The sequence below is a fragment of the Lithohypha guttulata genome, assembly GCF_036872675.1.
Source record: "Lithohypha guttulata strain CCFEE 5908 chromosome Unknown scaffold_3, whole genome shotgun sequence".
Classification (NCBI taxonomy): Eukaryota; Fungi; Ascomycota; class Eurotiomycetes; order Chaetothyriales; family Trichomeriaceae; genus Lithohypha; species Lithohypha guttulata.
In genome coordinates, this window is record NW_027042752.1 from 2,842,489 (window position 1) to 2,865,104 (window position 22,616).

Sequence of the window (22,616 nt, forward strand, 5' to 3'; positions counted from 1 at the left end):
TAGGCTCTTTTAGGGATTGTCGCTATGTGGCCTGAACTCCGCATATCGAACCAAAAAGTATCACGAAAGTGCAAGCACGAGCAAACAGCTCCTAACTTTGACCCTTACTTATGTTCTGCTAGCGATCTATCCCAGATTTCTGGGCCTTTTCTTCTCACGTTCCTTTCAACTTCTTCCCAAGTCACACCAGAAGTACTCATTAATCAACACCACCTTTTCCAGGGCAGGTGGATAAAGCCCTCACCATGTCGAGTCCCAATTCTTCCGTTCGGCAGCGAGTTGGGAAAGAGAAGAGCAAAGTCAATGGCAAGGTCGACCAGGCTGAGACAGAGATCAAGAATGTCTACGAGAGCGCAAAGCAGAATGTGTCCAAGGAATGGGACTACAAGGTCGCCATTAGCATAATCACCTTCCTAGCCTTTGCGACCAGGTTCACAGGGATTAGCCATCCTAACGAGGTTGTGTTTGACGAGGTGCACTTTGGAAAGGTAAGAGACTGCGTGCGAGCATGGGAGGTCTTGCTAAAATATACTAGTTCGCATCCTACTACCTGCAACGATTGTACTTCTTCGATGTTCACCCTCCCTTTGCGAAACTTCTATTTGCCTTTGTTGGCTGGCTAGTTGGCTTCGATGGTCACTTTCTATTCGAGAATATTGGAGACTCGTATATCGACAACAAGGTGCCATACGTGGCGTTTCGAGCTCTCCCTGCGCTGTTGGGTACCCTCACTGTGCCCATTGTCTTTCTGATTATGTGGGAGTCTGGATACTCCCTACCCGCATGCGTCCTCGCTTCCTGCATGGTCCTCTTCGACAACTCGCACATTGGCCAGACACGACTTATCCTCCTTGACGCGACCCTAGTCTTCTTCATGGCACTCAGTGTATTGTGCTACATCAAGTTCTACAGGCAGAGGCACGATCCTTTTGGTCGAAAATGGTGGAAGTGGCTCCTTTTGACTGGTTTCAATATGAGCTGTGTCATGTCTACAAAATACGTCGGCCTGTTCATTTTCGTCGCTATTGGGTGCGCAGTGGCTATTGATCTTTGGGATCTATTGGACATCAATAGAAAAGGAGGTACTCTGGACATGGTCACATTTGGAAAGCACTTCGCTGCTCGTGCTGCTGGTTTGATCATTGTACCTTTCTTTTTCTACCTCTTCTGGTTCCAGGTCCACTTTGCTATCCTTACCAGATCCGGTCCTGGCGACGATTTCATGTCCCCGGAATTTCAAGAAACTCTATCAGACAACCCTATGCACGCGGCAGCTGTCGACATTCATTACTACGACTCCATCACTCTCCGACACAAGGACACCAAGGTCTACCTTCACAGCCATACCGAAAACTACCCTCTACGGTATGACGATGGTCGTATTTCGAGTCAGGGTCAACAGGTTACAGGCTATCCTTTCAACGACACGAACAACCACTGGCAGGTTCTCCCTCACAACTATCCAACACCACTAGACCAAGCTCAGGAAAATATCGTCAGAGTCGGAGACGTCGTCCAATTGAGACATGTCGTCACAAACACTATGCTATTGTCCCACGACGTGGCTTCTCCATACTATCCTACCAACCAAGAATTCACCACAGTCAGCCCCGAACTTGCTGCTGGTGACAGACACAATGATACCTTGTTCGAGATCCGAGTAGAAGGTAGCAAGCCCGGTCAGTCGTTTAAGAGTATGTCCAGTCAATTCAAACTCGTTCACTACCCAACGAAAGTTGCTATGTGGACTCATACCACGCCACTTCCTGAATGGGCATTCAAGCAGGCTGAGATTAACGGCAACAAAAACGTTCAGCAAACCAGTAATATTTGGTACGTGGACGATATTGCAGGACTTCCTGATGACTCTCCTCGACGAATTAGGGAGGAAAGAAAGCCAAAACATGTACCCTTCCTCAAGAAATACTTTGAGTTGCAACGAGCCATGTTCTACCACAACAATGCCTTGACGGCGAGCCATCCTTATGCTTCTTTGCCTTTCCAGTGGCCATTCTTGCTTAGAGGTGTCAGCTTCTGGACTCAAGAGAGCACACGCCAACAGATCTACTTCCTAGGTAATCCTCTGGGATACTGGATCGCGACAGCTCTCCTGGCCGTATTTGCTGGCATCGTCGGTGCTGACCAGCTCTCACTCCGACGAGGTGTCGATGCGCTTGATCACCGGACACGATCTCGTTTCTACAACAGTACTGGCTTCTTCTTTTTGTGTTGGGCTCTACACTACTTCCCCTTCTATCTCATGGGTCGACAGTTGTTCCTACACCACTATCTACCTGCCCATTTGGCCAGTTGCCTCGTGGCTGGTGCTCTCGTCGAATTCATCTTCAATGTCGAGCCAGTTCTGGATGACGAGACTGTGCAGGCAAAGAAAGATAAGATTGTCGCAAAAGTTCCAGAAAAGACGAGGCGGGCATTTGTCTCTGCTTCGGAACGAATGAAGGACAACAGCTTGCTGACTACTTGGATTGCTGTTGGTGTGATCATGATCCCTATACTAGCTGGTTGGTACTATTTCTTGCCATTGACTTATGGTAGACCAGGCTTGACTGTGGAAGAAGTCAATGCTAGGAAGTGGCTTGGCTATGATCTACATTTTGCCAAATAGGCGGTACTGGCGTGAATACGATAAAGCATCTGAATGCGCTGGATGCATTCAGTGTACAACATCTTCCACTCCACATGGTGGCTACCCTGATGCTCGGCGATAATGCGTGCTGATGGGTATGGGCACTTGCAGACCTGAAGCCTGAATATCCGGGCATCGACCGACTTCTCCGCATCCGCGAATCCCCTCATCCCTGAGAAAGGCATTGGAGTCCAACATCCGAAATAACACACTCCGATCCTCGGGCTGATCATGAATCTCATGAAGAACAATAATGAAAGGTGATAGAATGCTTGAACGGCGTGGGAAAGTAGGTAGATTCGTGATCTTTGATAAGAAGCTCAAATCCTAATCTATCTCTTCGTTACGAGAACACTGTTTGCCCCTTCTAACATTCAATACTGCACTTTCTGTTGCTGCCAGATTAACCTCGTCGACACCTGCATTTTATATCTTCTTTTTGTCTTTGTCAGCAGCGGTATCATAGAGGCATCTTCTCGAAACACCAGACTCCTCCTAACTTGAACGCGTCACTCGAAAGCACTCATCAACCCCATCCCTCCAACTTTTCGCAATGGCACAAAACACCGAATACGACAAAGCATCCCTCCCACCCACCACCAAACCTCTTCCCGCAGCACCAAATGGACCACATTCAACCGCAGACAAGCGCGCACACCTCCGCGTCGGATCAGACGAGGGCACAGATGTGGGCTTACTGGGCACAACATTGAAGTTTGAGTTCAGTGGTAAGACGGCGATGAATAGGTTTCTGAAGGCGCCGATGACTGAGCGGTTGTGTACGTGGAATGATGTGGAGAAGGGGGAGGATGAGGTAAGTCTGGTTTGGCTTATGTCGAGTTTATGGTGTTGATGGGGTTTTGTGTGGATGTGTTACTGATGTGTGGTGTGGTCTAGACGTATCGAGGTGTACCGACGAAGGAGTATACGTACTTATATGAGCAGTGGGGTAAGCGTTTTCCGAAGAAGTCCTTCACGGAACGCGAGACTGCTAGAGCATGAACTGATGATCCACAGGCAAAGGCCAAATAGGCGTAATCGTAACAGGAAACACCATGCTCCGCTACGACGCCCTCGAAGCCTACGGCAATCCCATCCTCTCCGACGACCACGACAACCGAGTTCAAGCCTTCGCCGAAGTCGTCAAAGTCTCAAAAGCCCAAGGCTCACTCTGCGTTGCTCAACTATCACATCCAGGCCGCCAGGGAAGTAAATACCTCAATCCACATCCCGTCAGCGCCAGCGATGTACACCTAACCATCAAATGGGCCGGAAACGAGTTCGCTAAGCCCCGAGCCATGGCAAAGGACGAGATCAGGGAAATGGTCAGACAGTGGGGAGAAACAGCGTATCTATGCTGGAAGGCTGGGTTCGATGGTGTGCAGGTCCATTGTGCGCACGGTTATTTACTCGCGCAGTTTCTGTCTCCGACCACGAACCACAGAACCGACGAGTATGGCGGAAGTTTCGAGAACCGTAGCAGAATCGTCTTCGAAGTCATTCGTGAAATCGACGAACGGATCCGAAAACACGATCCCAGCTTCATCGTTTGCGTCAAGTTGAACAGCGTCGAATTCCAGGATAAAGGTACCACTCCCGAACAAGCACGAATGCTCTGCGTCAAGCTCGAAGAAGCACGTGTCGATTTCGTGGATTTATCAGGCGGCACTTTTGAGGGCCGTGCGTTCCATCACGTCAAAGAGAGCACGCAGAAACGAGAGGCGTACTTCATTGAGTTTGCGGAGATGATTCGACCACTACTGAAAAAGACAAAGGTCTACGTCACAGGTGGGTTGAGGAGTGCAAGTGGAATGGCCAAGGCTGTTGGTGAAGGTGCGTGCGACGGGATTGGGATTGGCAGACCGTTGGCTGCAGAACCGTTCCTGTGTAAGGAGATATTGGAGGGGAGAGTGACGGGGGCGATTGAGAATCTTGTGCCGTTGCCGTTGAATACGCAGGCGAGTGGAACGCAGATACATCAGATTGGGCTGGCGCATGAGGCGATTAGTGATTGGAGTGTCGAGGGGGAGGTTGAGAGGTGGAAGGAGGCGAATGAGAGGGAGACGGCGAGGAAGATTAGTATTTTGCCAAAGGTGGATAGTAGTGGGTATCCGATGTTGAGGGCTGAGGCTGGCTTTAGGTATTTGGAAGTTTGAGGATCGTACGAATTTACATCAACGGATAGTAAGAAGTTGGCGATGCAGTTGTCGTGTTACGAAGCCACACTCTTCTCCTGTTCCTCATTTGGCATACCCACCTCAACCCCATTAACCTTCTCAAACAACGCTCTGTTCTTCTTACTGCTCCCCTCCAACCCATCCCTCGTAGCCTGCCCGCCAGGCATCTTCATCTCAAAACACTCCCTCACAACCGCATAATCGTAATACCCACACCTCGCGATCGGCTGCGTCACCGCAACGTCTACCTTCCCTGTCTCCCGATTGATCGCTTCATCCGCAATATGCACACCCACCACCTTCCCGATAACTATATCGACCGTCCCCATAGGCGGGTTTCCAGGCAACCGAATCGTCGAGTGGTACTCACATTCGAATCGGACAGGCGAATCCTTGACCATCGGCACACCCCTGAAATTTTTAACGTGACATTTCGGTTGCAGGATGGTTGAATAGGTTTTTGCTAGTTTTGCTTCCTGGAACTCATCGACGCCGTACGGTAACTGCTCGGACGAGATATTTACGGCGTCTCGTAGTGGCCATGTGGCTAGCTGCCAGCAGAAAATCCCCGTCGCCTCGGCGTTTACGACGCTGTCTTTGCGTGTGTATTCTGGTGTCTGGTTGGCGCTGAACATGACATAGGGAGGGTCGAAGGTGAGGTTTTGGAACTGGGAGTAGGGGGCGAGGTTTGCTGTTGGTTCTGTTTCTGCTTCTGCTTCATCGCTACCGGACGTTGTGGCGGAAGAAGGGCTTTGAGATGTAGGTGAGATTGTTGAGATCCAGCCTATGGGTCGTGGGACTACGCAGGCTTTAAAGGGGTCGAAGGGGAGGTTGTGGTCGGTTATGCCGGGTTGGTAGAACATGGTGTTGGCAGTGTGTGAGTGGTTCTACATGAGTTTGGTATAAAAATTCAGCTGTTGATGTGTATATCACGCGTTCATCGAAGCTTTTCCAGCTTCAAGAAGTAAACCTTCTATTGATATCAAGTGGCATAGTCTTCCAGGTGCTGCGCATTATTAATAGTCAATTAGCTCACTACTCATCTACCACCATTTCAGGACATCGAGCAGGTTAATTCAATAACCCAAAAAGGCGGCCTTAAGAGTCTTGCCCATTATCCTACAGACCTCGTCTTGACCACGGCTACAACCCAACCGAGGGGAAGCGGAGTCGAGCTTCGGTACTTCTGTATGCTAAGGAGTTATAACAAGAAGAATTAAAACATTCAAGCTTCATCTCGGAAAATACAATCCTTCGTATCTGGTTTTCTCGCATAGCTTGTAAAGATGCTAGTTCATGTTGTAGTTATAGTGACCTCATGATGTCTTTCCATGCAGATAGCAAGTCGTTCCATGAGAGTCAAAGTCCAGAGCGGATGAGCACGTCAAATCATCACGCTAATTGCGCGCAACGTGCTTCAAAGTAGTAGTCTTAAAATGACACTTCTTCGAAACGATCGCAAAGAAAGGCAAAAATAGATATACGAGTAGACAGAAAACTAACAGATGCATATCTTAAATTTCGCTACAATATACTAATTCTACATGCTTATCACTTAATGCACTCTACCCATCGTCTTCCCTATCTCAGACTGCCAATCCGCAGCTCTCTCAAACCCATTACTCGAGGTCTGAAAGTCCATCATAGCCTGGACAACCTCCTCCCGACTCGTCGTCACAAAGGGCCCATACTGCACAATCGGCTGGTTGAGTGGCTGACCAGCAACTAATATTATCCTTGCGCTGTCACTGGCGCCCTCTTCGACAGACATGGTCACGCTCTCTCCTGCTTGCTCAAAAACCACGTTGTGGTAAGGCATGATTGTCTCGGTCTTACTTGTTCCGTTGCTAAAGTCGACCACACCGGAGAGGACGTATGCAAAGGCATTCCAGTTTGCTGGAAGGTCTTGTTCGATTTTTCCGCCTGGCTTGATTTGGATGTCGAGCAGCCATACTGGTGTGTATGCGAGGTCTTTGACGGAATCAATACCCTGACTCTTGCCGGAGATGACTTTGATCTCGACCTTGCCGTCGTCGGCTGTGACTTTCGGTATCTCACTCCCGCGCAAGTCGCGATATCTTGGTTCGCACATCTTGAGATTCTGAGGAAGGTCGACCCACAATTGCATGCCGACGTTACGTTCTGTATTCTGTGCTGGCATTTCGGCATGAACGATGCCTCGTCCTGCGGTCATGAATTGTAGGTCGCCGGCCTCGAGACGGCCTTTGTTTCCAGCGAAGTCTTCGTGTTCAACAGCACCTTCGATGAGGTAGGTAATTGTCTCTTGCCCTCTGTGGGGATGATCTGGGAAACCTGCACCTGGTGCGATGTTGAAGTGGTCGAGCATGAGGAATGGTGTGAAGTTGCGAAGTTGAGGTACTCCTATTGAGCGGCGGACTGTTGCGCCTGCGCCTTCGGGTTGTTCACGAGCAAGGTAGGATTTCTTGATGGCTCTGGAGACACCCATCTTGGAGATAGTTGTAGTGAAGGTTTTGATTGTGTTGTTCGTAGTTCTGGTCGATTGTACTAGAGTTCTGTTAAGTGGTCTCAATACAGTTTTGAAAGCCAGTTCGATTTTTTGGAAGTGCTCTGAGAAGAACAGCAGTAATTTAAACACCTTATATACCACTGCTTCAAGAGTTTGAGAAAGAACCAGAAGCTACACACGATTTATCAAGATTGCAAAGAAAACCTACTGTCTTGTAAGCTGAATCAAGCTTGCTTTGTGGATGTTGTATGAATTGAAGCCCGTAGCTTCGAGAATCGATGGGCGAAGAACGAGATGATCTAACATGAGTAAGGATTTCATCAGCAGCTTGCGGAATCCAGGCCGCGAGCTAAGCTGTTTCTGGTCAGATCTCGACAAAGCTTCCTTCGTCCGGACTGTACCTTCAAACGACTCAGCTACTGCTGAGCATCCCTGTGAGTTGGCAGCAGCATAGAAAAGGAGTTGTAAGAAACGAACAACCTCGCAGCCGCTTCGACACTGTAATCTTCTCATCCTTTTATGAACCAGCTGCCGATGCCGAGAATCTCTGCACACCCGTGAGCCAGTCATTGTAATGAATCCTTCCCCGTGATACTCGTACAGGATCCTGCATCACAACTTCCCGCCTGTAGCCTTCCCCTCCCCCCTCGGCACCTTCCTCTCCATTCCCAGCGCCTCAACATCCTTCTTCTTGAAATAATGCGGCGCAATCTCCATCAACCACTCCGGCTTGATCGGCATCGCATTCCTCATATACTCCTTACTCGTCAACACACACTCAAAGTAACTGACATACTTCGGCCTCGTTTCGATCATCGTGCTGCTGGGATGGATATACACGATCTGACTCCCAGATTTGAGTGTGCGGTAACTCTGTCCGTCGCGCTGGAGACGTGCTGTGTTAGGGAAGTATCCTGACAACAGAGCTTTGAGAATGGGCTCGGCATTGTTGGTGCCGCAGGACTTTGTCGCATCGACTTCGATGCGGTCGCAGAGGCGGGCAAGTTGGTCGCGGACATCGCGGGCTCGGGTGAGAGAGCGATATTGGAGGAAGTTCTCCTTCGCCCAGATCATGGAGTAGTCTGATTGGACGAATTCGTTCCAGATATTGAGGAGACTGAGGTGGTCGCCGCCATCTTTGTTGGTGAAGCGATTGCGTGCGGCGTCGGCGTGGACTTTTTTGTCCTTGGGACGGAAGAAGAGGGATGAGGACTCGCCTAACATGGCGATGACGCTGAGGATCTCTTCGACGCAGCCGTATTTGTCTGCTGCGAGAAGGCAGCGGGCTACCATGGGGTCGTCGGGGATTTCGGCCATTTGACGGCCAATCTTGGTAAGTTCACCGGCATTATTCAGAGCTCCAAGTGCGTAAAGAAGCTCGACAGCGCGGACGATAGTGTCAGTAGGTGGTGGGTCCATGAAATCGAAGTCGAGCAGGTCGTTGATGCCCAGCGACTTGAGGAGAAGGATCATACTCGTGATATTAGTACGCTGGATCTCAGGCGTCGTATTAGGCTCCAATTCGTTCTTGTAAGCTTGAGATGTGTATAGGCGAAAACACTTCCCGGGTCCAACACGACCGGCACGACCGGCTCTCTGACCAGCAGAAGCCCGACTGCAAGGTACCACAACAAGAGACTCCATACCAGTCCTAGCATTGAACTGATTCTCCTTAACGAACCCAGGATCAATGACATACACAATACCATCAATAGTAAGCGACGTCTCCGCGATATTCGTAGCTAGCACAACCTTTCTGGCATTCGGAGGCGTAGGCTCGAATATCTTCGCTTGGAGCTCCGTCGGAAGATTGGCGTAAATAGGACAGATAATCATCTCTCTGACTTTATTGCCTAGCTTCCGTGCTGTTTCCTGCAAGTTCGCTTCCATGGCCTCGATCTCCTCCTGACCTGTCAAGAAGACTAATATGTCACCCGCCCCCTGCGTGATGTGTATTTGGAACACTGTCGTGATAGCTGCCGCCAGGTAATTCGCCTCAGGTTGTGCTGTATAGTGTACATCAACTGAATATCGTCGACCAGGAATATTGAAGATGGGGGCATTATCGAAATATTTTTGGAATTTGACGGCGTCCATGGTAGCTGAAGAGATCAATAATTTGAGATCGGGTCTGGCTTTTGAGATATCTTTGAGCAAACCCATAGCGATATCCGTCTGTACTGTGCGCTCGTGAGCTTCGTCGATCATGAGGGCAGAGTATTGTGCTAGCTCGGGGTCGGTCAGGAGTTCTCTAAGAAGCATACCATCGGTCATATACTTCAATATGGTCTTGTCGCTCGTGTTATCCTCGAATCTGATAGCGTACCCAACTTCGTTGCCCAATCTCTTGCCCATTTCCTCCGCAACACGAGCCGCAACACTCATTGCAGCAACTCGCCTAGGCTGAGTACACCCAATCTTCATACCGCCATCCGTAAATCCAGCCTCATGCAAATATTGCGGCAATTGCGTAGTCTTCCCCGAACCAGTCTCCCCCACAATAATCAGAACCTGAAAATCTTTGACAGCCTGTATAATCTGATCACGAAACTGATAAATCGGCAAACTCTTCCTCGTCTCCTCCATAGTCTTCGCCTTGGCCTCAGCCGCCGATATCCGTTCCATCATATCCCTCTTCTCCTTACTCATAACCTCCCTATCCCCTCCCAACGTCTCACTCATCAAAAAATTCAACCTCTGACTCTCATCAAACACATAATCGTAATTCTCAAAATCCCCAACCTGATCCTTGATGCCCGCCACACCAACCAGATGACTCGTTGCCTTCGCGCGCCGGAGGGCTTCTTGCTCCCACTCATCATGCTCACTGACATACTTCTCTCGTCCATGTTCATCCTTGTTCGCATACCGACTATAAAGCGCATCCTCCTTCTTCTTCCTGTCAAGTTTTCCCTTCTCCGTAATATAATCCTCAGGCATCGCATACCCATCCCTCCCTTCATCAATCGCATTCTTCGCCTCCGCGATCCTCAACACCTCCAAATTCTGCGCAAAATCCCTCTTCTCGCGCTCCGTCAGTTCCTCGGGATTCTCGCGGAGTTCCCGTTGCTCATCAGCGACTTGTTTCCGCAGCAGAGCGAGCCGTTCAGTCTCCCGTTTCTTCAGGTAATCTTGTCGTGAACGCAGTCGTAGATCGTCGAGAGCAGCTTCTCGAGCCTCCCTGTCGTCTGCGAGACGTGCTCGTTCTGTAGCAGCGGCATCGCGTGCGTGCGTAATGTTCTTTTTCGCTTTGTCTTTTTCGCGGTCGGCGAGGCGGCGTGCGAATTCATCTCGTTCGCGCTTGTCTTTGGCTTCTGCTGTTTCGTTGCGGTGGGGAGGGGAGGGTGGACTGGGAGACTTCTCCCTTCTGCTGGGGACTGCGGCGTGTCCGTTTGAAAGTTTACGTCTCTTTGCTTGGGATTCTGGAAAGTCTGTTTCTGGTGTGTCTTGTTGTTCTTCTTCCTCTTCTTCTGAGGCTTCTTGGTCACCCCATCGGTCATCAAATTCTTCGTCGCCAGGTGCGCGTTTGCGGTGCTGACGACTGCGCTTGTGAAAGGTACCGGTAGACGCCATCGTATATGCAAGAGCCACCTTTCAGGAAGGCTGTATCGACCACGTGTAAGAAGTGGTTGACATATGCAGGCCACTGCCTCGTTCTCGGCCTGGAAATATTTATGTTCAGGCACTAAGGCACATTCGGTCTCCGCGTTTTTCGACAAGGAGGCAAGAATATACAGACAAGCTACAGGACTTTTTACTGAAACTGGATTGTAAAACCATTGTTGTCTCATTAAGGATATCGTTGATTCTAACTGCAAGAGCTGCAGCTACTCCGTCGACAACTATGCTGATTCTAGATGTCGTTCTTCCTCGAGAGAATGTTGGCACAGTTCTCTAGTGCAAATAATACAATTCAGATGAAGTATGGTCGTAACATCATAGCTCATGTCCCCAGCAAATTCTCCTTGTCTGTCACAAACGCCGGGGTATCGACCTTCCTACCTTCTTGTTGAAACATGATCCGCCCAGCTCGTACCAAATGCAAATACCATAGAGAATAATCATACGCAAACATCAGGCTTTTGTGCAGAGCAGCCAAGTCCAGGATAAAACAAATAGCACTGGACGACTGCTAAAATCCACCTCTTGCACGATGTGACGTCCCTCACACGTCTATCATCTCCGCATCCTCAGCAAGGACATCATCAGCTGGTCCCCAATTGCCTTCAAAAATTGTCGCTCCTGCTCTTCGTCGGCCCTCAACCCATTGTACACCCTGGGCTTGTAGCACACGATCAATGTGTGGCCGATCATCAGGATTCGGCGAAATCATCCACCTCACTATATTGTCGAGTGCCTCATCGTCAGCTGGATTCGCCATGAACGACGGAGGAGTGAGCAGTTCGCCTTGTCGAGCTAGATAGGCCATCTTACTCGTGCGCGGCTCTGCCACGATATCATCCTGGTGAAGGTTCACATTTGTATCGTCATTCTCGAGATCCTGGTCTTCGTCAAGCGGATTTCCTGACGCATCGCGGAGCACATTGCTGTCTTCATCACTCCACGTCAAGCTGGGAACATCGCTCATATCCCCACTTCGAAGTTTTTGCCATGACGTACCATTGTCAGGCAGCTCGACATTGCCAGCGATTTCTAGCATGATAAGACCGAGTGCGAACACATCCGCAGGTTTGTCGTAACGGCCCATGAGGATCTCGGGGCCAATATACTCGCGGTCACCTTCACCCTCAATGCCAGATTTAGCAGGCCACTTAGTAGCCATACCAAAATCGCCAATCTTGAGGACACCCTCGAATGTGATGAGGATGTTAGCAGGCTTGAGATCGAGGTGGATAAAGCCCATATCGTGAATGTGCTTCAACCCTAGTGATACCTCCAAGAGTATCTTCCAGATGCGGAAGTCGTCAAGCCTTGCTTTGGAACCGGCCTGGAGAAGGAACTTGTCGAGTGTCCCCTCCTCGCAAAATTCAGTCTGGATGTACAGATGACCTTTGTCCTCCCAGCTATCAGTGAACTGAATGATGTGGTCAGCTTGGCCAAGTGTCTTCAACACATCTACCTCATGCACTTTTCTCGCCCTGTCCTTGGGTCCCGAATAAGGATGCCTCGACTTCTTGACTGCCCAAACCTTCCCAGGTAAAGAGCTGCGAGACGATGGTCGACTGCTGGAAAAGGACTTGTGAAAAGGCGACGGCTGTGGTCGTTCAGATACTCGGTAAACTTGAGAGAACTCTCCAGTTCCGATCAAGTCGACCTTGTCAAACTTGGAGGTTAGAATGGCGTCGACATCGGCGATATCCGGAGCATTCATGTTTAGGCTCTGCCTGTTCGAGAAATTCGGGAAATACTCTCGAGGGCCTGTAGGTGTGGCCGGTACGAATGGCGTAAAATCGTAGCCGTTACGCGTTGTCGGTCTTTCCTGCTTACCTGAAATAGACAATGTGCTCGGATCAGGAGGGAAGATGCTCTCAGATGGTGTATGGGGAGAGGATCTATCAAGCTCGTTTAGGTATGGAGTGACTGTAGAACGGGCCAGTTTAGCATGCTTCTCTTGTGGAGTGAAGGGAGTAGGGGGAAAGGTCTTGCGCGACAACGGTGTCGGGGAATCCAACTGCCTCGAGCGGCGTCCTTGGGCAAAAGAAGAAAGATTGGAAGACATGACCTTCAGCAGAGACTTGGGCCTTATTCTAGCAGATGGAGAATCTTCCATCACGCTATCATTGTCCTCGTCGACACTGCCAGGCGATGCCTGAATAGGAGATAACTTACAGATGGAGAACTTCGATATGTGGGTCGACATCGAAGGATCCGGCTTTGGCTGGATGTGTTGAGGCGATGGTGATATAGATGGGAACCGCCCTTCGTGCAGGGTCTCTACCTTTGTAGGCGTAGGTGGATATCCTCCTTCGGTCGACTGACTATCGACTTGAGCAGATGGCGATTCCGAACGTGGTTTATCGTCGTTGTCGATAGAGACCAGTGAAGCAAAGCTCGCTTTACGTGCAAGGTTCTGCTTTGCTCGCGTCGAAAACAAGGTGTTGCTCTTTGCCCACGGAAATGGAGTCGCTCTGGTGATGCCAAAGACAGGTTCAGACGGTGACCTGGGGGTGCCGAAGGAATTCTGAATGCTCCGGACTGCAGCATTGGCTGGCTTAACCTTTCCTTGAGGTGGTGGAAACATCGAAGACTGTTTTTTGCACGGTGTGTCAGGCATATGAGCCTTTGGCATAGCGTCTTCGACGTTGCGGTTCTTCTTTGAGATTAAGCCAGTCGACATGAACGCTGCTGGAAGGGGTTTGGCAGCTTTATAGGCGGCAGGCGTCGCGAACGAGTCCTGCGTGGATTGACTCTCTTGTTCCTGTTGAGGTCGAAGAGCACCAACTGGCATCGACTTGGAGAAATCATGAGATCGAGCTCGATCAGGTCTCCTCGCCGGCTCATGCGTAGGAGAATCGTCGGGAATCCCAGGTGTGCCTGACGGTGATCGAGTCATCGTCCTTGCAAGAGGATGCCTGACATGAGTATCGTGGACGGTGATTTGTTGACCCAATGCTACAGGGTGTATCGAAGCATTGAGTAAACTTCCTTGACTCGAAAACGGCGAGTCTCTTGGGGGTGGTGGCAGGTCCAGCGACATCCTTGGTGGTTTCCTTGCAGTCATTGTACCGTCCACCCAAGTCTGTCGTAGCTCTGAAAAATTGTTGCCTCGTAGAGGAGAAGAGCGATCACCTTGTCGTTGTTGTAGTGTTGATTTCCGTAACGAGGAAGACCGTTTGGGTATGGTGGAGAAACGGGTCGAAGGTGACATTGGAATGTTTCTGAACCAGTTGTCATCCAAGGCGCGTTTGTCACCCTCTTTTGTGTTGTCTGACTCGAAGATACTGAAGTCCATGCTTACGGGCCCGTGTACACTTCTTCTCTTGGCTGAGGGGCTTCCAAAGTCGGGCTGGTCAATGCTCATAGCACAATCAGGCCGCTTCATGGGGCTGAGGGGCTGTATCTCACTCAGCAGACCACCACTCCGCCTCTTCTCCTGCTTGGTTTGTGCTGTCTTCCAAGCCATCATCTGGTCCTCGTTATGTTTTGATATATTTTCTTTATCGTCATCCGAGTAATCCATGTCTTCGTCAATCTCGGTAGAACGTCGTTTTCGTACCACAAGATTACTTTGTGGTGACTCAGATACCTCAGCCAATGTTCGCTTTGAAGGGCTCTTTGGTGAAATTCTAGTTCGGATCGAGCTGATCGTCTGCGCTGTTCTGCGAAGAGTTGGTCGCTGGATGCGGCCAGGCTGGGCTGATCGTGTCATGTGAGGAGAAGTCATGCTCTGATACTGAAAGATGTTTTCGGATTGTGAACGGCGAGAGGGAGACAGTGGGGATGGTGCATAAGTCATATTACCATGATGCATATTCGACCGAAAATTGTAGGGCTTGGATGGTGAACGTGACAGAGAGCGACGAATCTCACGGATGGCGGAGTGTGGATCGTAGTGGTGGTTGTGAGTCGGCGAGTGCAAGTGTAGTATGCCACCACTGCCTTCGCGTTGAGGTGAATACGTTGTCAACATCGCGTCTGCTTCTCCTGCACTTCCTTCTCCTTCACTTCAAACACGAACAGAAGTCGTTTGTTTACTGCCATGCGACAACGTACTAGCTCCCTCAACACACACACTTAGGCTACTACGAGCCGCTCTTCGATTGTGCCAGTATGATTGATGACGATGATGGTCGACTAGTTGCGATCTAGTAGGATGAATCGATCGATCCAAAGTTGGGGGATATGTGATGACGCAGTGTAGGTAAATAGTCAACCCGCGAGACAATCCCGTTCAGGTGGGCGCCGACGTTGTTGAAGTCGATATTGAGTTATAAAGGGACGATAACAGGGTGGTAAGCCAAAGATTCAGATGTCCAAAGGGCTCAAGAGCCAGAGTGTGGTGTGTGGTGGATGGTGGAATGGTGGTGCCTACGTGGCTCGTATGAACGGTCAAGGGTCCAATAGGTTGCAATGCGATCGCGTGAGGAAACAACAATCGGCAGATTTGGCAAGCGCGAATTGTGGTGTGGAAGCGACGATTCGCACAGTTGATACTGCAGAGAAAAACAAAAATGCTTTTGTTGACCTATTGCTTGACAAGGTAATTGTTCAGCAAATCGTGCAGTTGCGACCGCAGTATTGAAGCGTTTGGCCAGAAAAAGAATGGACCTCCACGAGCTGTCGCAGAATCACGGATTGGCAGATCAGAGTAGTGGACGAGATGCGACCACGGCAAGCGCAAGACGCGTCGGAGGCACAAAGGGTGGCAAAGATCGAAGCGAGTTATTCCTTTTAGAGGTTGTTGTAAACAATCTAAGAGCTAACCAATTGTCTTATTGGCCAAGTGCCGCCTCCTGCATCCTTGCCTATCCACAAAGTCCACGCTATCCTTCCGTTTTGTTTTTATCTCGATTGTGCAACGTTTCCACGATGCCTATCATTCGGCCCCCCCATCGTGCCCTCCTCGCCGCCGACCTGGGGGACGCCTTGGTTTTTGGGCTCCAACGTGTTCTTGACCATGCGGACGAGGACCCTGCAGAACCCTGATCATCACTTCACTCTCACACTTTCTACCTAATCTTCATGCAAGCCAATGTAGATCAAACACTTCACCACGGCGACACAACTCCACGAGCAGCTTCGGGTAAGACAAATCTCTCTTCGCAGGAATTTCCGGACTGGGGAAATTGCGGTATCGAGCACCTCCTTGCTGGATGTCACCACTATCGATAATGTTATCGTCGGCACTTTGTGCTGCTTAATTGTGCAGACCTCCCTAAACGTACATCTGTTTCCTCACCAGTATAGCAGCTGTCTTGAGTTTGCAGTTAGTGAAGTGCCAAACGCCTAAAGTTCTGCAGTGGATGACTAATTTACGATATGCGAACATGAGACAGCCTAGGCTCGGGATGGTGAGTATACGTGTGCTTGTTGCGCACAGTGAGACATGCAAGACGTCCGCGATGTGAACATCACTCTTTATCAGCCACTGTCACCGTTCTATCTGAGACAATCTTGCAACCACTCCAAACGAGACTTGACATCGTCCTCCGCAGAATTATAGCTCGTCAATGACAGGTGGCCCTCACATACAGCGCGGCTCTTGAGTTGAGTTGTAAGATTTTGTAGCTCGTTTGTAATGCTTCGTAATCTCGAGCCATTGACGTTCGTCCGCAAGGATCCGATCACGGCAGTCCACTTGACGACGTCTCTCAGATCACTCCCATGACGACCGATGCGCCTTGACAGCGGGTCGATGGTGTCTTCTAAGGACTTGAGAATACCTTCGATCGTCCAGCCCATCACTTTGACTGGTGTCCTCAATGCATGGCCACGAAACACTGGGCTCGGCACATCTGTTCCATCAGTATTCAAGTGTCTTAAGCGCTGTAGCTCGAGACAGTTTGCGAGCATGTACTGCCCAACGTCCCATTTGTATACATTGTGGTAATAATCCCATAGCCCTCTAGGCTCGGGCAGGTCAAGTGTCGGAAACTTTGGGTCAAACAAATCCTGGAAGCATATACTGATAGTGCAGCCTTGCACCCACGGGATACGTGCTTCCTTGTATTTATCGTCTTGGGGCATTTCTGCGGCATAAGGCGCATAACATGCATTTAGTGGTCGTCTCAAGAAGAAGTCTAGCTCCATTTTAGCCATCAGCCGGTGGGGTGTATTTGCTGCCTCATCTTGTTCACGGTCCAGTCGGAAGGCTACAGGAACGTCATGGGTTACTTGTTCGAGGTGACGGGTGTGTTTGAGCACGATGTCATAAGATGCCATAATCCCAGACGACACAGCCTGATAAGCTGTGAGGCGATCGTTGAAAGACTGCGCAAGCACGTGTTGGCACAGACCGTCCGTCCATATTTCAAGACCGTGACCTCTCGGACGCTGCTTCTGTCCTGGATATAGCTGACCATCATTGACGTTCAGTGGTAGGGCGCCCACCCACATAGGGCAGTTGGCTGGCATATCGCTGGCGATTGCGAAAGTAAGATCGAGCTCCAGGAGGGTCAACCACATTCGACGGTTCACTTCAGATTCAAACACATCTGTATCAGCATATCCTGGCTTGTGTAAACCTGCGGCCATGACTCGTCGCAAGATTTGTCCACTCCATTGCCACTTTTCAAGGTCGGTAAGCACTGAGCTCTTGTGAAATTTGAGAGTCAAGAGAGCTATCTGTAAAATGCTTTTTTCGAGCCACTCCTGAGTGGAGCGGACATCAAGATAGTTTCGAAGTAACTGGTATGCTCCTATACCATCGAATTGGCCATGAACTGCTGGGATATCACACTCCGGAAAGGTTCCAAGAGACGATGCAACTGATACGACCGCCAGTAGAGTTGGCACACAAAGTGCTCTTCTTTCTTGCAGTATCGACTTGTTGAAGTAGGCACGAAACAAGGTGTTTGTCGTCCCTCGATGCAGGATGCGTGTGCAATGCTCGAAATAGTTAAAGTAGATCTCAGTAAGAGCGTGACAGGTATTGACAGGAGGGAGCAATCTTTCCATATGAGCCAGGATATCTTCTTGGTTGCCATGTATGCTAAGATTACGATTGTGCAAGCAAGGCTTTCCTTCAGTAATCCTGCTCAACGAATGCAATTCGCGGCTAACGTGTAGGAGCTCATCAGGAGGTGGATCATCTCTCAGACTTGCCACAAAGTCTTGAACTGCCTCGAACTGTATGAATCAGACATTGGCATCTCTGGGAAATTGTTGGACACTACCTGGCTTATGAGTGTGCTCTTGTCTTTGCCTCGTATTGCCGAGCTGGTCTGAACACTACCAGAGGTGGCCGGACCTAGCCTTGCTGGCACGACTTGTGTATTGTCAGCATTCCATGTCAATTCGGATCTTTGACCTGCTGCTAGAGGTAGCTGACGTGTCCTTTCTAGTTCGTTTACACGAGCCTGCAAGTCGTCGTATTTTGAGGCCAAGTTTTTCAGCATCGATTCCGTATCTGTTTCGTCCATGCGCTTCCGTTTCGAAGCAGGAGCATCATGAACAACGTCTTGTGCTGACGGTTCTTGACCTGGAGCATATTGACACGTGCTCGCTCGGCTAGCGTTTGTGCACTTAGAGCAGGGAAGTTTCCTGTCACATTTCAATTTTTTGTGCCGACATTCCAGGCACGACACGATAGGACGAGGTCGTTTGCTGGCTTGTGGCAGATCATCAGCTGGATCCATGCCCCATTAGCGCTATGTCCCGTTCATGTTCGCTGGACCAATGGCAGCCTGTCGATGGTATACACGATGCCGTACAGTGAAGCACGAGGACGTTGAATGAACAGACGAGTCGGAATCGAATATAAAAAAGCAGGAAGTTTATTGATTACCAAGTGAACCGGCGAATAAGTTAGTGTCACAACGTGCGCTAGACCAGCGGTCAGCGGCAACTATTCTCTCCATCTGATTGTGTTCCAAAAAGCACAGCGCAAAGGACAAGCACTGATATAGCTTTTCTTACAGCCATATACATTCTACATATTGAACCCGCGTCGAAGTGTGACAATGACAAAATACGCGATGCAAAGGTCATCAATTCGTGTACGTACTCAGGATTAGGCTACTGAAACCAATCCACATCCTTAATGCTTCGTGTGCCAGCCGACTTCCACAATTTCACCTCTTCGATGACTGATTGGCATGTCAGATCTTGACTATATGTGTGAATTGCTCTTGTCGACCGAATACTCAGGCTCACCAATCAAAGTGAGGAAGCTATCATGCACTTCATCCGTCAGATCACTTGCTTGTAATGCTCGAGCTTTCTTGGCAAACGCGCGTCTCGAGCACTCCCTTGTGATTGCACTGCCTGCAAAAGCGGCAACGAGTAATGTCTCTGGCCTGCTCATTGGTTCCTCGCCAACATCCCATAGTCCCTCGTGGTAAACCTGTCGCCAGCCGAGAAAAGTGCCAAGCGAGCCAGTGAGCGTATCGCCTTGTCCTCCAGCTCTCTTCAGGCCTCCTTTGAAATCGGAAACTGTGGTGTCCTTACCCTGAGAGATGTAGTCTAGAGGTCCCTTTTGGATAATGCAGACACCACCGAGTATGTTTGCGAGCTTTTGGCAATTCGCAGAGGGATCTGCATCCAAGTTGTCCATTCCGCAGGACTTGGCTAAGCGGCCAAACTCAACAACGTTAGGAGTCAGAATGCATTCTGGGTAGCCTTTGATGAGGTCAGGATCGGTCTGAACGAGCCAGAGGGCATCAGCATCGAGCACCATAGGGATAGGAGGGTCTTGTTTTTGTGCAGCCTGAATTACAGCCTTGACTTGTCGTTGTGTTACCTCATCTCTTCCAAGACCTGGACCAATAACCAGAACATGTAGACGAGGTAGCATATCCAGGATAGGCTTTGCAAGCTCTTCGGCAGAAGGTTCCTTGTCTGAGCCCAATGAAGCTTTCGAGCGGAGAATGGGTGAAACCATTAGGTTAGGTGAATAGGACTTGATGGTTGGTGCAGCTGAAGGCTCGCAGAAGACGTAGGATAGATCGCAGCCCAATCTTGCTGAGGCCATAGCCGAAAAGTAAGGTGCTCCTGTATAGTCTGCGCTTCCTCCGATTACTGCAACTCGACCTAGCTGTCCCTTGTGAAACTTCTCTAGCATGGGAGGGACTAGCTTGCGGCACTTGGCCAGCATAGCTCGAGAAGCAGCAGACATGGCAAGATGTGGCGGCAGATTTGTGTCGGTCGACATGGAGTACGACAGGAAGGTGTGTGAAGGTGAGGTTATCTGTGTTCTAGTCAGTACCAACCTCCTCGTGCAAGTTGATCTAGAGGGGGTGTAAGTAAATCGTTAGCTTTCGCCAGGTTATCGAGGGTGATGTCACTGCTGCCAGAAAACCACATTCGTCACAACACGAGGCAAGTGCAGGGGTCATATCTGCAGTGGATACGGACAACAGAACGTGGGGATTGGTGATTGCCAGCACAGGAAACGCTGTACTGGCATGCCCGAACAGAGAGCCTCGTAACGGCCTAGCAGCAGCACATCTGAATTGCATCTGCTGTGAATGGGAAAGAGCAGATGAAACAGCAAACGCACCACGGGCACTCCGGACTAAAACTCCGACTATCCTAGTGGGCACGATGAGCAAGCTAACCACCAAGTATAGTGGTGGAATAGCGTATTTTTGTACTTGAAACTCCCTCTCCCTCTTTCATGGCTAGTACGACCAATGTAGGCGACAGAATTTTGTGGACTGCTATCATTTGTACTGGTATCGCAGTGTACTGGTACGTGCCATACTACCTTCACCATGTGAAGGACTTGGCTGCGGTCAAATCACCTGAACTCAAGATACCAGAACCACGTCTTCAACAGGATGCTGAAGCGTCCATCAAGTTGTCCAGTCTTGCGGAGTTGGCTCGTGGTCCAAACCATAATCTCACAGCCTCAGCCATTCGCCTGACTGCTTCTCGCTTCGTCAAAGACGCGAAAGCTAAGAAGACACTGTTGCGTGATCTCTCGAGCAAAGACTGGCACCGCCGAGATAGGGCTATCAATGCTTTTCGCCTACTGCTCTCCCACCCAGCTCTCAAAGAGGGCGATACACGACAGCACTTCCTCAATCAGCCGACCCATGCTGCCTTCATTGCAGCTCTTGTCAACCTCTTGCCCGAACATGAGCCAGAAATTAAGTTTCAAGTACCTGCGTCTCCTATACGACCCTCGCATCGACCCGCGCACGAGCGCTCGGTATTAGACCTACTGCTGATTTTGTTGGAAGAGCCTAGGAGTTATGGGGAAAACGGTTTCTATATCTTCGATGCACAACCTGCCATTAATGCTGGTATAATCACAAAATGGCTGATCAAGTATCCTTTTCCTTGCATTATGCCCGAGACTCGTCGATATAATTTCCGAAGAAGCGACGTGTGTCGCCTTCTTGAGCCAGATGTGTGGGGTTCTGACGATCCCCAGATGTCAAGGCTGGTCCAGATGCTTGTGAAACTGCCAAGTGGAGCGAGGCAGCTGGCTGACGCTGGACTGCGAACCTCTTCCTTACATGGTCGCACAAACATCGGTTCTCGAGAATGGGCTACCCGAAGCCATCCTACCTTGGATTCAGCTCATCCAGGCTCTCAACCAAGACCAATTTGGGGTTCAGATGACGAGGCCACAGACGAGGAACAGGAAGAGCCTGGCCAAATCATTGAAGAGACCGAGCTTCTGGCTCGCTTACAAGGTTCCCAACCAAGAAGACCCTTTGCTAGGACACCAGGCGAGCAATCACGTCAACGTCGGCATCGACAGGCCGTGGTCGTTGCCGAGGCTGGAGCTCCGCTTCGACCTGAGAATATTCTTCAGCGTCAGCCTACAGAAACGGAGCTCACGTGGCAGCAGGAGGTGCAAGATCGTCAAGGACAACTACTACGTACTACTATCAGGAGAACTATTAGCAGCGATGATGCTGAGGTGGATCGGACTGCACGAGAGAGGTTAGACGGTCTCGAAGAAGAAAGAGATGGCTTCATAGCGTCTCATCTGCCGGACTTTGACGCCATCTCATCCGAATCGACGCTTCACCATATCCCAGCTGACGATACACTAGGCCAAGAAAATGTGCCACCTGCTTGACCTCTTTACCTATCCGAAGAGATATTGATTGGTAGCGATAGACCTCGAACAGATGGACTATACAGGAGTCGTTTGTTAACCCATTCGATCTTTGATCTGCCCACTATTCACGTCGTTCCGTCGAGCGAGATTACTCTCGCCCCCGCCGCTTAGCTCAAACATCGTCTCGTCAAAATGTGAGTCCACGCAAATTTTGCTATTACTTGTGTCGCTTCGGCTCTATTGGTTCATACTCGCCCCTCCGGTTTCCTGTTTACGGTCCGCATCTGAAATCAACCATAACTGTTCCTTTCCAGCAGCAGTCACACCATAGGCTTCTGCAGTGTTAATTGAGTACATCCAGCAACTCATAACATCATCACGATACAGGTTGAGCATTATTGTTGCCTTTCACATAGACTCCGTTTGTGTCGGTGCACACACGGTGAACAGGCTTTTGCAAATAACTACCCGAGACATGGCCGATCCGAACAGGAGCGAAACCATTATGGCTGATCTGAAGATTGCAATACTGCCAGCTGTATGTTTATAAATTCATCGTGGCTAACTTATCCTCTATTTCACACTGCCTTCCTGGTGATACTTGGGAATTAAGCAGTTTTCGTCAGATGGTCAGCTTCCACGATGGTGAGACTTGGCTGGTTGTTA

At 49.9% G+C, this 22,616-nt stretch overlaps 8 protein-coding genes across 8 annotated transcripts; 3 read left to right on the forward strand and 5 right to left on the reverse strand.

Annotated features, from left to right (window-relative positions):
• Window positions 1-245: 245 nt before the first annotated feature.
• On the forward strand, window positions 246-2,626 carry PMT4 (Dolichyl-phosphate-mannose--protein mannosyltransferase 4; the record flags this gene model as incomplete). The annotated part of the gene is made up of 2 exons (XM_064899172.1): window positions 246-488; window positions 536-2,626. 2 exons carry the CDS (start codon window positions 246-248, stop codon window positions 2,624-2,626), a joined length of 2,334 nt encoding a protein of 777 aa, XP_064755129.1.
• Window positions 2,627-3,200: 574 nt separating this feature from the next.
• LTR64_004829 (uncharacterized protein) lies at window positions 3,201-4,803 on the forward strand (the record flags this gene model as incomplete). The annotated part of the gene is made up of 3 exons (XM_064899173.1): window positions 3,201-3,461; window positions 3,545-3,596; window positions 3,665-4,803. The coding sequence occupies 3 exons, from the start codon at window positions 3,201-3,203 to the stop codon at window positions 4,801-4,803; spliced, it is 1,452 nt and encodes a 483-aa protein (XP_064755130.1).
• A 56-nt stretch (window positions 4,804-4,859) lies between these two features.
• LTR64_004830 (uncharacterized protein) lies at window positions 4,860-5,687 on the reverse strand (the record flags this gene model as incomplete). The annotated part of the gene is made up of 1 exon (XM_064899174.1): window positions 4,860-5,687. The coding sequence occupies one exon, from the start codon at window positions 5,685-5,687 to the stop codon at window positions 4,860-4,862; it is 828 nt and encodes a 275-aa protein (XP_064755131.1).
• Window positions 5,688-6,379: 692 nt separating this feature from the next.
• PRN1 (RNA pol II transcription cofactor) lies at window positions 6,380-7,291 on the reverse strand (the record flags this gene model as incomplete). The annotated part of the gene is made up of 1 exon (XM_064899175.1): window positions 6,380-7,291. One exon carries the CDS (start codon window positions 7,289-7,291, stop codon window positions 6,380-6,382), a length of 912 nt encoding a protein of 303 aa, XP_064755132.1.
• Window positions 7,292-7,924: 633 nt separating this feature from the next.
• On the reverse strand, window positions 7,925-14,657 carry LTR64_004832 (uncharacterized protein; the record flags this gene model as incomplete). Its single annotated transcript, XM_064899176.1, has 2 exons — window positions 7,925-10,853; window positions 11,482-14,657. The coding sequence occupies 2 exons, from the start codon at window positions 14,655-14,657 to the stop codon at window positions 7,925-7,927; spliced, it is 6,105 nt and encodes a 2,034-aa protein (XP_064755133.1).
• Window positions 14,658-16,372: 1,715 nt separating this feature from the next.
• On the reverse strand, window positions 16,373-18,354 carry LTR64_004833 (uncharacterized protein; the record flags this gene model as incomplete). Its single annotated transcript, XM_064899177.1, has 2 exons — window positions 16,373-18,061; window positions 18,109-18,354. The coding sequence occupies 2 exons, from the start codon at window positions 18,352-18,354 to the stop codon at window positions 16,373-16,375; spliced, it is 1,935 nt and encodes a 644-aa protein (XP_064755134.1).
• Window positions 18,355-19,043: 689 nt separating this feature from the next.
• LTR64_004834 (uncharacterized protein) lies at window positions 19,044-20,084 on the reverse strand (the record flags this gene model as incomplete). The annotated part of the gene is made up of 1 exon (XM_064899178.1): window positions 19,044-20,084. One exon carries the CDS (start codon window positions 20,082-20,084, stop codon window positions 19,044-19,046), a length of 1,041 nt encoding a protein of 346 aa, XP_064755135.1.
• A 465-nt stretch (window positions 20,085-20,549) lies between these two features.
• LTR64_004835 (uncharacterized protein) lies at window positions 20,550-21,968 on the forward strand (the record flags this gene model as incomplete). Its single annotated transcript, XM_064899179.1, has 1 exon — window positions 20,550-21,968. One exon carries the CDS (start codon window positions 20,550-20,552, stop codon window positions 21,966-21,968), a length of 1,419 nt encoding a protein of 472 aa, XP_064755136.1.
• Window positions 21,969-22,616: the final 648 nt, after the last annotated feature.